Source organism: Somniosus microcephalus, unplaced genomic scaffold (assembly GCF_052327205.1).
Source record: "Somniosus microcephalus isolate GS21.2 unplaced genomic scaffold, FLI_Smic_1.0 unresolved_chr1, whole genome shotgun sequence".
In the NCBI taxonomy this organism is placed as follows: Eukaryota; Metazoa; Chordata; class Chondrichthyes; order Squaliformes; family Somniosidae; genus Somniosus; species Somniosus microcephalus.
This window is the reverse complement of record NW_028225179.1, coordinates 67349623-67361799: the sequence shown is the minus strand read 5'-3', so window position 1 is coordinate 67361799 and position 12177 is coordinate 67349623. Positions and strand designations below refer to the sequence as shown.

The following is a 12177-nucleotide window of genomic DNA, read 5'->3' as shown; positions in this document are numbered from 1 at the left end:
ACTGACAGCTCCCAGTGTGTGTGACTGACAGCTCCCAGTGTGTGTGTGACTGACAGCTCCCGGTGTATGTGTGTGACTGACAGTTCCCGGTGTGTGTGTGTGTGACTGACAGCTCCCGGTGTGTGTAACTGACAGCTCCCGGTGTGTGTGTGACTGACAGTTCCCGCTGTGTGTGTGACTGACAGTTCCTGGTGTGTGTGTGACTGACAGTTCCCGGTGTGTGTGTGTGACTGACAGCTCCCGGTGTGTGTGTGACTGACAGTTCCCGGTGTGTGTGTGACTGACAGCTCCCGGTGTGTGACTGACAGCTCCCGGTGTGTGTGTGACTGACAGTTCCCGGTGTGTGTGACTGACAATTCCCAGTGTGTGTTTGACTGACAGCTCCCAGTTTGTGTGTGACTGATAGTTCCTCGTGTGTGTGACTGAGAATTCCCGTTGACTGACATCCTTCTCCCTCCGCCGCAGGTCGCTATGGAGACTCAGCCTGAGCTGGCCCACCTCCTCCACCCCGTGACTCTGAGGCGCCTGGCGCAGGACTGGCTACGGGAGGACACGCCGCACTTCGACTACGGCGGCTTCGTGGTGGGCGAGAGGCGGGAGACGGCGGCCCTGCTCCTCAAGTCCCCGGGGGTCCTGGCGGGGGCCCCCTTCGTCCAGGCGGTCTTCGAGGAGCTGGGCTGCGTGGTGGAGTGGAGGCAGCGGGATGGGGCCCAGCTCCAGCCCGTGTGCAGAGTGGCCACGGTGCAGGGGAAGGTGCGTCACCTGCTGCTGGGCGAGCGGGTGGCCCTGAACTGTGTGGCCCGAGCCAGTGGCATCGCCAGCGCCTGCCGGCGGGTGGCAGATCTAGCCGACCGGGCGGGGTGGGCCGGGCAGCTGGCCGGCACCAGGAAGACCACCCCCGGCTTCCGGCTGGTGGAGAAGTACGCCATGATGGTGGGCGGGGTCTCAAGCCACCGCTACGACCTCAGCAGCCTCATCATGCTCAAGGACAATCACGTGTGGTCGGCGGGTGACGTCACCCAGGTAACCGGGGGTGGGGGGTACTCGTTACCCAGGTAACCGGGGGTGGGGGGTACTCGTTACGCAGGTAACGGTGAGGGTGGGAGGGGGATACAAGTTAGATACACTGTCCTTTCCCCTCTGGGACCGGGTGTCACAGTGTGTTAGATACACTGTCCTTTCCCCCTCTGGGACCGGGTGTCACAGTGCGTTAGATACACTGTCCTTTCCCCCTCTGGGACCGGGTGTCACAGTGAATTAGATACACTGTCCTTTCCCCCTCTGGGACCGGGTGTCACAGTGCGTTAGATACACTGTCCTTTCCCCCTCTGGGACCGGGTGTCACAGTGAATTAGATACACTGTCCTTTCCCCCTCTGGGACCGGGTGTCACATTGTGTTAGATACACTGTCCTTTCCCCCTCTGGGACCGGGTGTCACAGTGCGTTAGACACACTGTCCTTTCCCCTCTGGGACCGGGTGTCACAGTGTGTTAGATACACTGTCCTTTCCCCCTCTGGGACCAGGTGTCACAGTGCGCTAGATACACTGTCCTTTCCCCCTCTGGGTCAGGGTGTTTCAGTGCGTTAGATACACTGTCCTTTCCCCCTCTGGGACCGGGAGTCACAGTGCGTTAGATACACTGTCCTTTCCCCCACTGGGACCGGGTGTCACAGTGCGTTAGATACACTGTCCTTTCCCCTCTGGGACCGGGTGTCACAGTGTGTTAGATACACTGTCCTTCCCCCCTCTAGGAACGGGTGTCACAGTGCGTTAGATACACTGTCCTTTCCCGCTCTGGGACCGGGTGTCACAGTGAATTAGATACACTGTCCTTTCCCCCTCTGGGACCGGGTGTCACATTGCGTTAGATACACTGTCCTTTCCCGCTCTGGGACCGGGTGTCACAGTGCGTTAGATACACTGTCCTTTCCCCCTCTGGGACCGGGAGTCACAGTGCGTTAGATACACTGTCCTTTCCCCCTCTGGGACCGGGTATCACAGTGCGTTAGATACACTGTCCTTTCCCCCTCTGGGACCGGGAGTCACAGTGCGTTAGATACACTGTCCTTTCCCCCTCTGGGACCGGGTGTCACAGTGCGTTAGATACACTGTCCTTTCCCCCTCTGGGACCGGGAGTCACAGTGCGTTAGATACACTGTCCTTTCCCCCTCTGGGACCGGGAGTCACAGTGCGTTAGATAGACTGTCCTTTCCCCCTCTGGGACCAGGTGTCACAGTGCGTTAGATACTCTGTCCTTTCCCCCTCTGGGACCGTGTGTCACAGTGTGTTAGATACACTGTCCTTTCCCCCTCTGGGACCGGGTGTCAGTGTGTTAGATACACTGTCCTTTCCCCCTCTGGGACCGGGTGTCACAGTGCGTTATATACACTGTCTTTTCCCCCTCTGGGACCGGGTTTCACAATGTGTTGGACACTGTGTGCCAGTGTAGGTTGCTGTTGATGAATCGATGCTTTGTTCACAGGCTGTTCGAGATGGGAGGAAGGTTGGGGGAGTCTTCACTAAGATTGAGGTGGAATCCCGCTCGCTGGACGAGGCTCGAGAGGCAGCTCTGGCTGGGGCTGATATCGTGATGTTGGATAACTTCACTCCACAGGTGAGAATCCTTTATGTTTGCACACTCATCGTTGCAGTCTGCAATTGGTCACTTTTACACTCAGAGATCACCCTGGCACTTTGTGTTCATTCCAGCATAAACAAATTGGTGAGTTCACACTCCTGCACAACACTAATCAGTGAAAGGGTTAATTAATAACCTTGTTGTAAAGGGGCCTTTAGGGAAGAGTGACCATAATATGATTTATAGATTGAGTTTGAAAGTGACTTAGTTAAATGAGGAGGAATTTCTTCACCCAGAGAGTGGTGAACCTGTGGAATTCTCTACCACAGAAGGCAGTAGAGGCCAATTCAGTAAATATATTCAAGAAGGAGTTGGATATATTTCTTAAGGCTAAAGGGATCAAGGGATATGGGGAGAAGGCAGGGACAGGGTACTGAATTTGGACGATCAGCCATGATCTCATTGAATGGCGGAGCAGGCTCGAGGGGCCGAATGGCCTACTCCTGCTCCTATCTTCTATGTTTCTATGAAACTAGGGTCTTAGATTTAAACAAAGCAAACTACGTAGGTATGAGGGGCGAGTTGGCTAAGGTAGATTGGGAAACTACATTAAAAGGTATGACAGTGGACAAGCAATGGCTAGCATTTAAAGAAATAATACATAATTTACAACAAATATACATTCCTTTTAGGCACAAAAAACCCACAGGAAAAGTGATCTAACCGTGCCTAACAAGACAGTATTAGATCAAAGGAAGAGGCTTATAATGCTGCCAGAAAGAGTAGTAAGCCTGAGGATTGGGAGGATTTTAGAATTCAGCAAAGGAGGACCAAGAAATTGATAAAGAAAGGGACAATAGAATATGAGAGTAAACTCGTGAGAGACATAAAAGCAGACTGTAAAAGCTTCTATAGCTATGTAAAAAGGAAAAGATTAGCGAAAGTAAATGTGGGTCCCTTACAGGCTGAGACCGGAGAAATTATAATAGGGAACAAGGAAATGGCAGAGAAATTAAACAAATACTTTGTGTCTGGTAAAAAAAAACTTCCCGGAAATAGTGGACAACCAAGGGTCTAGCGAGAATGAGGAACTGAAAGATATTAGTATTAGTAAAAAAAGTAGTACTGGAGAAATTAATGGGACTGAAAGCCAATAAATCCCCTGGACCTGATGGCCTACATCCTAGGGTTTTGAAAGAGTTGGCAATAGAGATAGTGGACGCATTGGTTGTCATTTTCCAAAATTCCATAGATTCCAGAACGGTTCCCGCGGATTGGAAGGTAGCAAATGTAACCCCACTATTTAAGAAAGGAGGGAGAGAGAAAATGGGGAACTACAGACCAGTTAGCCTGACATCAATAGCAGGGAAAATGCTGGAATCTATTATTAAGGACGTGGTAACAGGGCACTTAGAAAATAATGATAGGATTGGGCAGAGTCAACACGTGTTTATGAAAGGGGAATCGTGTTTGACAAATCTGTTTTTTGAGGTTGTAACTAGCAGAATAGGTAAGGGGGAACCAGTGGATGTGGTGTATTTGGATTTTCAGAAGGTATTCGATAAGATGCCACACAAGAGGTTATTAAACAAAATTAGGGCTCATGGGATTGGGGGTAATATACCAGCATGGATTGAGGATTGGTTAACGGACAGAAAACAGAGAGTAGGAATAAACGGGTCATTTTCGGGTTGGCAGCCTGTAACTAGTGGGGTACCGCAAGGATCAGTGCTTGGGCCTCAGCTATTCACAATCTACATCAATGATTTGGATGAGGGAACCAAATGTAATATATCCAAGTTTGCTGATGATACAAAGTTGGGTGGGATTGTAAGTTGTGAGGAGGATGTAAGGAGGCTTCAAGGGGATATAGACAAGCTAAGTGAGTGGGCAAGAACATGGCAAATGGAATATAATGTGGAGAAATGTGAAGTAATCCACTTTGGTAGGAAAAACAGAAAAGCAGAGTAGTTTTTAAATGGTGAGAGACTGAGAAATGTTAGTGTTCAGAGGGACCTGGGTGACCTTGTACACAAATCACTGGAAGTTAACCTGCAGGTACAGCAAGCAATTAGGAAATCAAATGGTATGTTGGCCTTTATTACAAGAGGATTTGAGTATAAGAGTAAAGATGTCGTACTGCAATTATATCGGGCCCTGGTGAGACCACACCTGGAGTATTGTGTACAGGTTTGGTCTCCTTACCTAAGGAAGGATATACTTCCCACAGAGGGAGTGCAGCGAAGGTTCACCAGACTGGTTCCTGGGATGGGGGGATTGTCCTATGAGGAGAGATTGAGTAGACTAGGCCTGTATTCTCTAGAGTTTAGAAGAATGAGAGGTGATCTCATTGAAACATACAAAATTCTTACAGGACTTGACAGGGTAGATGCAGGGAGGATGATTCGGGTTAGGTTGATTTGGCTATGATAAATTGACCCTTAGTGTTAGGGGATTAAATACGTGGGGTTACGGGGATAGGGTGGGATATGTGTCGGTGCAGGCTCGATGGGCCGAAATGGCCTCTATCTGCACTGTGGGGATTCTGTGATTCTGTGGGGAGTCTAGAACCTGGGGTCACAGTCTCAGAATAAGGGGTCGGCCATTTTGGACTGAGATGAGGAGACATTTCTTCACTCAGAGGGTGGTGAATCTTTGGAATTCTCTACCCCAGAGAGCTGTGGAGGCTCGATCATTGTGTATAATCAAGGCTGAGATCGATAGATTTTTGAATATTAAGGGAATCAAGGGATATGGGGATAGTGCAGGAAAGTGGAGATGAGGTAGAAGATCAGCCATGATCTTATTGAATGGCGGAGCAGGCTCGAGGGGCCAAATGGCCGACTCCTGCTCCTATTTCTTATGTTCTTATGTTCGCACTCGTGCACAACACAAATCAGTGAGTTCACACTCGTGCACAACGCAAATCAGTGAGTTCACTTGTGCACAACACAAATCAGTGAGTTCACACTCGTGCAGATGCCAGTGAGTTAACACTCATGCACAACACAAATCAGTGAGTTCACAAACGTGCAGACACAAATCAGTGAGTTCCTGCTCCTGCACAACACAAATCAGTGAGTTCACACTCTTGCAGATGCAAATCAGCAAGTTCACACTTGTGCGCAACAAAATTCAGTGAGTTCACACTCGTGCAGACACAAATCAGTGAGTTCACACTCGTGCAGACACAAATCAGTAAGTTCATGTTCCTGCAGACACAAATCAGTGAGTTCACACTCGTGCACAACACAAATCGGTTAGTGCACAATAATACATTGTGTGAGTGTGTGTACGGGTGTGTGCATAGTGTGTGTGAACGGGTGTGAGTGTGCACTGTGTGTGAGTGTATGGGTGTGAGTATACTGTTTGTTTGTGTACTGGTGTGAGTGTGCACTCTGATTGCACGGGTGTGAGTGTGTACTGTTTGTGTGTGTACTGGTGTGAGTGCACTCTGTGAGTGTATCGGTGTTAGTGTACGGGTTGAGCGTGCACTGTGTACAAGTGTACGGGTGTGAGTGTGCACTGTGTGCGAGTGTATGGGTGTGAGTGGGCACTGTGAGTGTACGGGTGTAAGTGGGCACTGTGTGTACGGGTGTGAGTGTACACTGTGTGTACGGGTGTGAGTGTGCACTGAGAGTGTACGGGTGTTAGTGGGCACTGTGTACGGGTGTGAGTGGGCACTGTGAGTGTACGGGTGTGAGTGGGCACTGTGTGTACGGGTGAGTGTACACTGTGTGTACGGGTGTTAGTGGGCACTGTGTGTACGGGTGTGAGTGTGTACGGGTGTGAGTGGGCACTGTATACGGGTGTGAGTGTGCACTGTGTGTGTACAGGTGTGAGTGCACTGTGTGTATGAGTGTGCACTGTGTGAGTGTACAGGTGTGAGTGTGCACTGTGTGTGTATGGGTGTGAGTATGCAGTGTGTGTGTATGGGTGTGAGTGTGCACTGTGTGTGTATGGGTGTGAGTGTGCACTGTGTGTGTATGGGTGTGTGTGCACTGTGTGTATGGGTGTGAGTGCACTGTGTGTATGGGTGTGAGTGTGCACTGCGTGTGCGGGTGTGAGTGCAATGTGCGTGTACGGGTGTGAGTGTGCACTGTGTGTACGGGTGTGAGTGCACTGGGTGTGTACGGGTGTGAGTGTGCACTGGGTGTATGGGTGTGAGTGCACTGTGTACGGGTGTGAGTGTGCACTGTGTGTGTACAGCTGTGAGTGTGCACTGTGTCTGTACGGGTGCGAGTGTGCACTGTGTACAGGTGTGAGTGCACTGTGTGTGTACGGGTGTGAGTGTGCACTGTGTACAGGTGTGAGTGTGCAGTGTGTGTACGGGTGTGAGTGTGCACTGTGTGTGTACGGGTGTGAGTGTGCACTGTGTGTACGGATGTGAGAGTGCACTGTGTGTGTATGGGTGTGAGTGTGCACTGTGTGTACGGGTGTGAGTGTGCACTGTGTGTACGGATGTGAGTGTGTACGGGTGTGAGTGTGTACGGATGTGAGTGTGCACTGTGTGTGTATGGGTCTGTCAGTTTTTTTTTATTCTTTCATGTGCTGTGGGTACCATTGTATCTCTCTATCTCTCTCTCTCTACCTCCTGTCTATCTCTCTATCTATCTAGCTCTACCTTTTGTCAATCTTTCTATCTCTCTACCTACTGTTTATCTGTGTATCACTTTATCTCTCGCTACCTTCTATCTATCTATATATGGTCATGGAAAAAGACAAAGACGGCCCGGAAATAAGGGTTCTAAATTGGGGGAAGGCCGATTTTAATATGATAAGGCAGGATCTGGCCAAATTGGACTGGGAGCAGCTACTTATAGGAAAATCCGCATCAAAACAGTGGGAGACTTTCAGAAGGGAAATAGAGAGAGTACAACGCCAACATGTTCCTGTAAAGGTCAAGGGTGGGACCAACAAGCAAAGGGAACCTTGGATGACAAGGGATATACAAAAATGCATTAGAAATAAAAGGGGGGCTTTTGGCAGTTACAAAAGACTAAAGACGGAAGAAGCCCTAGAGGAGTATAAAAAATGCAGGGGCATACTTAAAAAAGAAATTAGGAGGGCGAGGAGGGGCCATGAAATAACACTGGCGAGCAAAATAAAGGAAAATCCTAAGATGTTTTATAAGTATATTAAGGGCAAGAGGATAACCAGGGAAAGGGTAGGGCCCATTAGGGACCAAAGTGGCAATCTGTGTGTAGAGCCAGATGATGTAGGCGGGGTTTTAAATGAATTTTTTGCATCTGTGTTCACTATGGAGAAAGATGATGCAGACATAGAAATCGGGCAAGGGGGCTGTGACATACTTGAACATATTAGCATTGAGAGGGAGGAGGTGCTAGCGGTTTTAGCAGGCCAAAAAGTGGATAAATCCCCAGGCCCGGACGAGATGTATCCCAGGCTGCTGTGGGAGGCAAAGGAGGAGATTGCAGGGGCTCTGACACAAATTTTCAGAACCTCTCTGGCCACAGGGGATGTACCAGAGGACTGGAGAACAGCTAACGTAGTACCATTATTCAAGAAGGGTAGCAGGGATAAACCAGGGAATTACAGGCCAGTGAGCCTAACATCTGTGGTAGGGTAATTATTGGAAAAAATTCTGAGGGACAAAATTAGTCTCCACTTGGAGAGGCAAGGATTAATCGGGGATAGTCAGCATGGCTTTGTCAAGGGTAAATCATGTCTGACAAATCTGATTGAATTTTTCGAGGGGGTGACTAGGGGGGTGGATGAGGGAAATGCTGTGGATGTGGTTTACATGGACTTCAGTAAAGCTTTTGACAAAGTCCCGCATAGGAGACTGGTCAAGAAGGCAAGAGCCCATGGGATCCAGGGTGCCTTGGCGCGTTGGATCCTAAACTGGCTGAGTGGCAGGAGGCAGAGGGTGATGGTCGAAGGTTGCTTTTGTGACTGGAAGCCTGTGTCCAGTGGGGTACCTCAGGGATCGGTGCTGGGTCCCTTGTTGTTTGTGATCTACACAAATGATTTGGATGAGAATGTAAAAGGTATGATCAGTAAGTTCGCAGATGACACGAAAATTGGTGGGGTGGTAAATTGTGAGGAGGAAAGCCTCAGGCTACAGGACGATATAAACAGGTTGGTCAGATGGGCGGAAAAGTGGCAAATGGAATTTAACCCTGAAAAGTGCGAGGTGATGCATTTTGGACGGACAACTAAGGCAAGGGAATACACAATGAGTGGTAGGACCCTAGGAAGTACAGAGGGTCAGAGGGACCTTGGTGTACATGTACATAGATCCCTGAAGGCAGCGGAACAGGTAGATAAGGTGGTTAAAAAGGCATATGGGATACTTGCCTTCATTAGCCGAGGCATAGAATATAAGAGCAGGGAGGTTATGATGGAGCTGTACAAAACGCTGGTGAGGCCACAGCTGGAGTACTGTGTGCAGTTCTGGTCGCCTCACTATAGGAAGGATGTGATTGCTTTGGAGAGGGTGCAGAGAAGATTAACCAGGATGTTACCTGGGATGGAGTGCCTCAGCTATGAAGAGAGGCTGGACAGGCTGGGGTTGTTTTCCTTGGAGCAAAGAAGGCTGAGGGGGGACCTGATTGAGGTGTACAAAATGATGAGGGGCATAGATAGGGTAGATAAAGAGGAACTTTTCCCCTTAGTAGGGGGGTCAATAACAAGGGGGCATAGATTCAGGGTAAGGGGCAGGAGATTTAGAGGGGATTTGAGGAGGAACTTTTTCACCCAGAGGGTGGTTGGAATCTGGAACTCAATGCCCAAAAGGGTGGTAGAGGCAGGAACCCTCACAACATTCAAGAAGCATTTGGATGAGCACTTGAAATGCCATTGCATACAAGGCTATGGACCAAATGCTGGAAAATGGGATTAGACTGGACAGGGATGGATGGGCGGCGCAGACACGATGGGCCGAAGGGCCTCTTTCTGTGCTGTAAAACTCTGACTCTATGACTCTATCTACTATCTTTCTACCTTCTATCTATCTGTCTCTCTGTATATATATCTATCTATCTCTCTCTAACTATCTTTTTGTTTTATTCATTCATGGGATCTGGGCGTCGCTGGCAAGACCAGCATTTATTGCCCATCCCTAGTTGCCCTCGAGAAGGTGGTGGTGAGCCGCCTTCTTGAACCACTGCAGTCCGTGTGGTGAAGGTACACCCACAGTGCTGTTAGGTAGGGAGTTCCAGGATTTTGACCCAGCGACGATGAAGGATCGGCGATATACTTCTAAGTCAGGATGGTGTGTGACTTGGAGGGGAACTTGGAGGTGGTGGTGTTCCCATGCGCCTGCTGCCCTTGTCCTTCTCGGTGGAAGAGGTCGCGGGTTTGGGAGGTGCTGCCGAAGAAGCCTTGGCGAGTTGCTGCAGTGCATCTTGTAGATGGTACACACTGCAGCCACTGTACGCCAGTGGTGGAGGGAGTGAATGTTTAAGGTGGTGGATGGGGTGCCAATCAAGTGGGCTGCTTTGTCCTGGATGGTGTCGAGCTTCTTGAGTGTTGTTGGAGCTGCACTCATCCAGGCAAGTGGAGAGTATTCCATCACACTCCTGACTTGTGCCTTGTAGATGGTGAAAAGGCTTTGGGGAGTCAGGAGGTGAGACACTCGCCGCAGAACACCCAGCCTCTGACCTGCTCTTGTTGCCACAGTATGTGGCTGGTCCAGTTAAGTTTCTGGTCAATCTACTCGGATGTGTGTGTGAGCCGGTCCTCACTGATTTGCAATGTCAGGCGTGCACAGCAGCGCGCTGGTGCCGAGCGCGGATACTTGGCGCTCTGCTAAAGGCTGCTCCTCTCCGCAGGTGGTCCTGGAGGCGGCCCAGGCGCTGAAGGAGGAATTCCCAAGGGTCCTGATCGAAGCGAGTGGGGGCATCACCGAGGAGACCGTGGCCCAGTACTTCAGCCCTCACGTGGACATCCTCTCGCTCGGCTGCCTCACCCAGAGCTACACCGCCCTCGACTTCTCGCTGAAGATCGTCCGGGAGCAGGCAGCGGACAACGGGGCGGGGGCTGTGGGCTCCAGCTCCGAGACCCCTCCGACACGCAGGAACTTTGCCTTTTAGGCAAAGGGGGCGGAGTGTCTGGGATCTGGCGCAGGTTTGGCTCCCAATGATCGAGGGAGTCGTTGAAGGGCCCGACGCGATGTCGCGAACATGTCCTTCATCGGGCACTACCTCGCCGGACTCCTCTTGTTACACCCTCGATCGACGGGTGAATAGTTCAAATGAGGCTCACGTCTGTGATTCAATCAATAAACCACGATACCAAATGACGCCTGTTGTCTCCTCTCAAACACAAATGTACACCCAAATATGCATACTCGCGACCCAGACACACACACCCACACACACGCATATGCATAGACACGCAAAACTACACACTCGCACGCGCATACACACACACACAAACACGCATGCCCACTCATGCACAGACACGGACGTATGCACACCCACACACTCAAAGGCGTGGACACGCATACCCACAGGGGCACGGACACACATATTTATGAATGGACAGATTCTGCCTCCCCCACACAGACACGCCACTCTGCCTCCCCGATGCGCAGACACCGACACACTCTGGCCCTCGCGCACACACACACTGACACGCTCTGCCTCTCTCACACACTGACACGCTCTGCCTCTCTCACACACTGACACGCTCTGCCTCTCTCACACACTGACACACTCTCTCTCTCACACACTGACACACTCTCTCACACACTGACACACTCTCTCTCTCACACTGACACACTCTGCCTCTCTCACACACTGACACACTCTCTCTCACACACTGACACACTCTGCCTCTCTCACACACTGACACACTCTCTCTCACACACTGACACGCTCTGCCTCTCTCACACACTGACACACTCTCTCTCACACACTGACACACTCTGCCTCTCTCACACACTGACACACTCTCTCTCACACACTGACACGCTCTGCCTCTCTCACACACTGACACACTCTCTCTCTCACACACTGACACACTCTCTCACACACTGACACACTCGCTCTCTCACACACTGACACACTCGCTCTCTCACACACTGACACACTCTGCCTCTCACACACTGACACACTCTGCCTCTCTCACACACTGACACACTCTCTCACACACTGACACGCTCTGCCTCTCTCACACACTGACACACTCTGCCTCTCTCACACACTGACACACTCTGCCTCTCTCACACACTGACACTCTCTCTCTCACACACTGACACACTCTGCCTCTCTCACACACTGACACACTCTGCCTCTCTCACAAACTGACACGCTCTGCCTCTCTCACACACTGACACGCTCTGCCTCTCACACACACTGACACACTCTGCCTCTCTCACACACTGACACACTCTGCCTCTCTCACACACTGACACACTCTGCCTCTCTCACACACTGACACACTCTGCCTCTCTCACACACTGACACACTCTGCCTCTCACACACTGACACACTCACACTCTCTGCCTCTCTCACACACTGACACACTCTGCCTCTCACACACTGACACACTCTGCCTCTCTCACACACTGACACACTCTGCCTCTCTCACTCACTGACGCACTCTGCCTCTCTCTCACACTGACACGCT

At 50.7% G+C, this 12177-nt stretch overlaps 1 protein-coding gene across 5 annotated transcripts in view; it reads left to right on the top strand.

The window, feature by feature from the left end:
- Positions 1-10846, top strand: part of LOC147095455 (nicotinate-nucleotide pyrophosphorylase [carboxylating]-like) — a 36139-nt gene extending 25293 nt beyond the window's left edge. For all 5 annotated transcript variants that reach the window (XM_085974600.1, XM_085974603.1, XM_085974599.1 and 2 more), the window contains exons 2-4: positions 466-1023; positions 2485-2616; positions 10377-10846. In XM_085974600.1, the coding sequence (XP_085830726.1) occupies positions 472-1023; positions 2485-2616; positions 10377-10637 (945 nt within the window). In that variant the 5' untranslated portion in view covers positions 466-471 and the 3' untranslated portion in view covers positions 10638-10846. The remainder of the gene's footprint in view (positions 1-465; positions 1024-2484; positions 2617-10376) is intronic.
- Positions 10847-12177: the final 1331 nt, after the last annotated feature.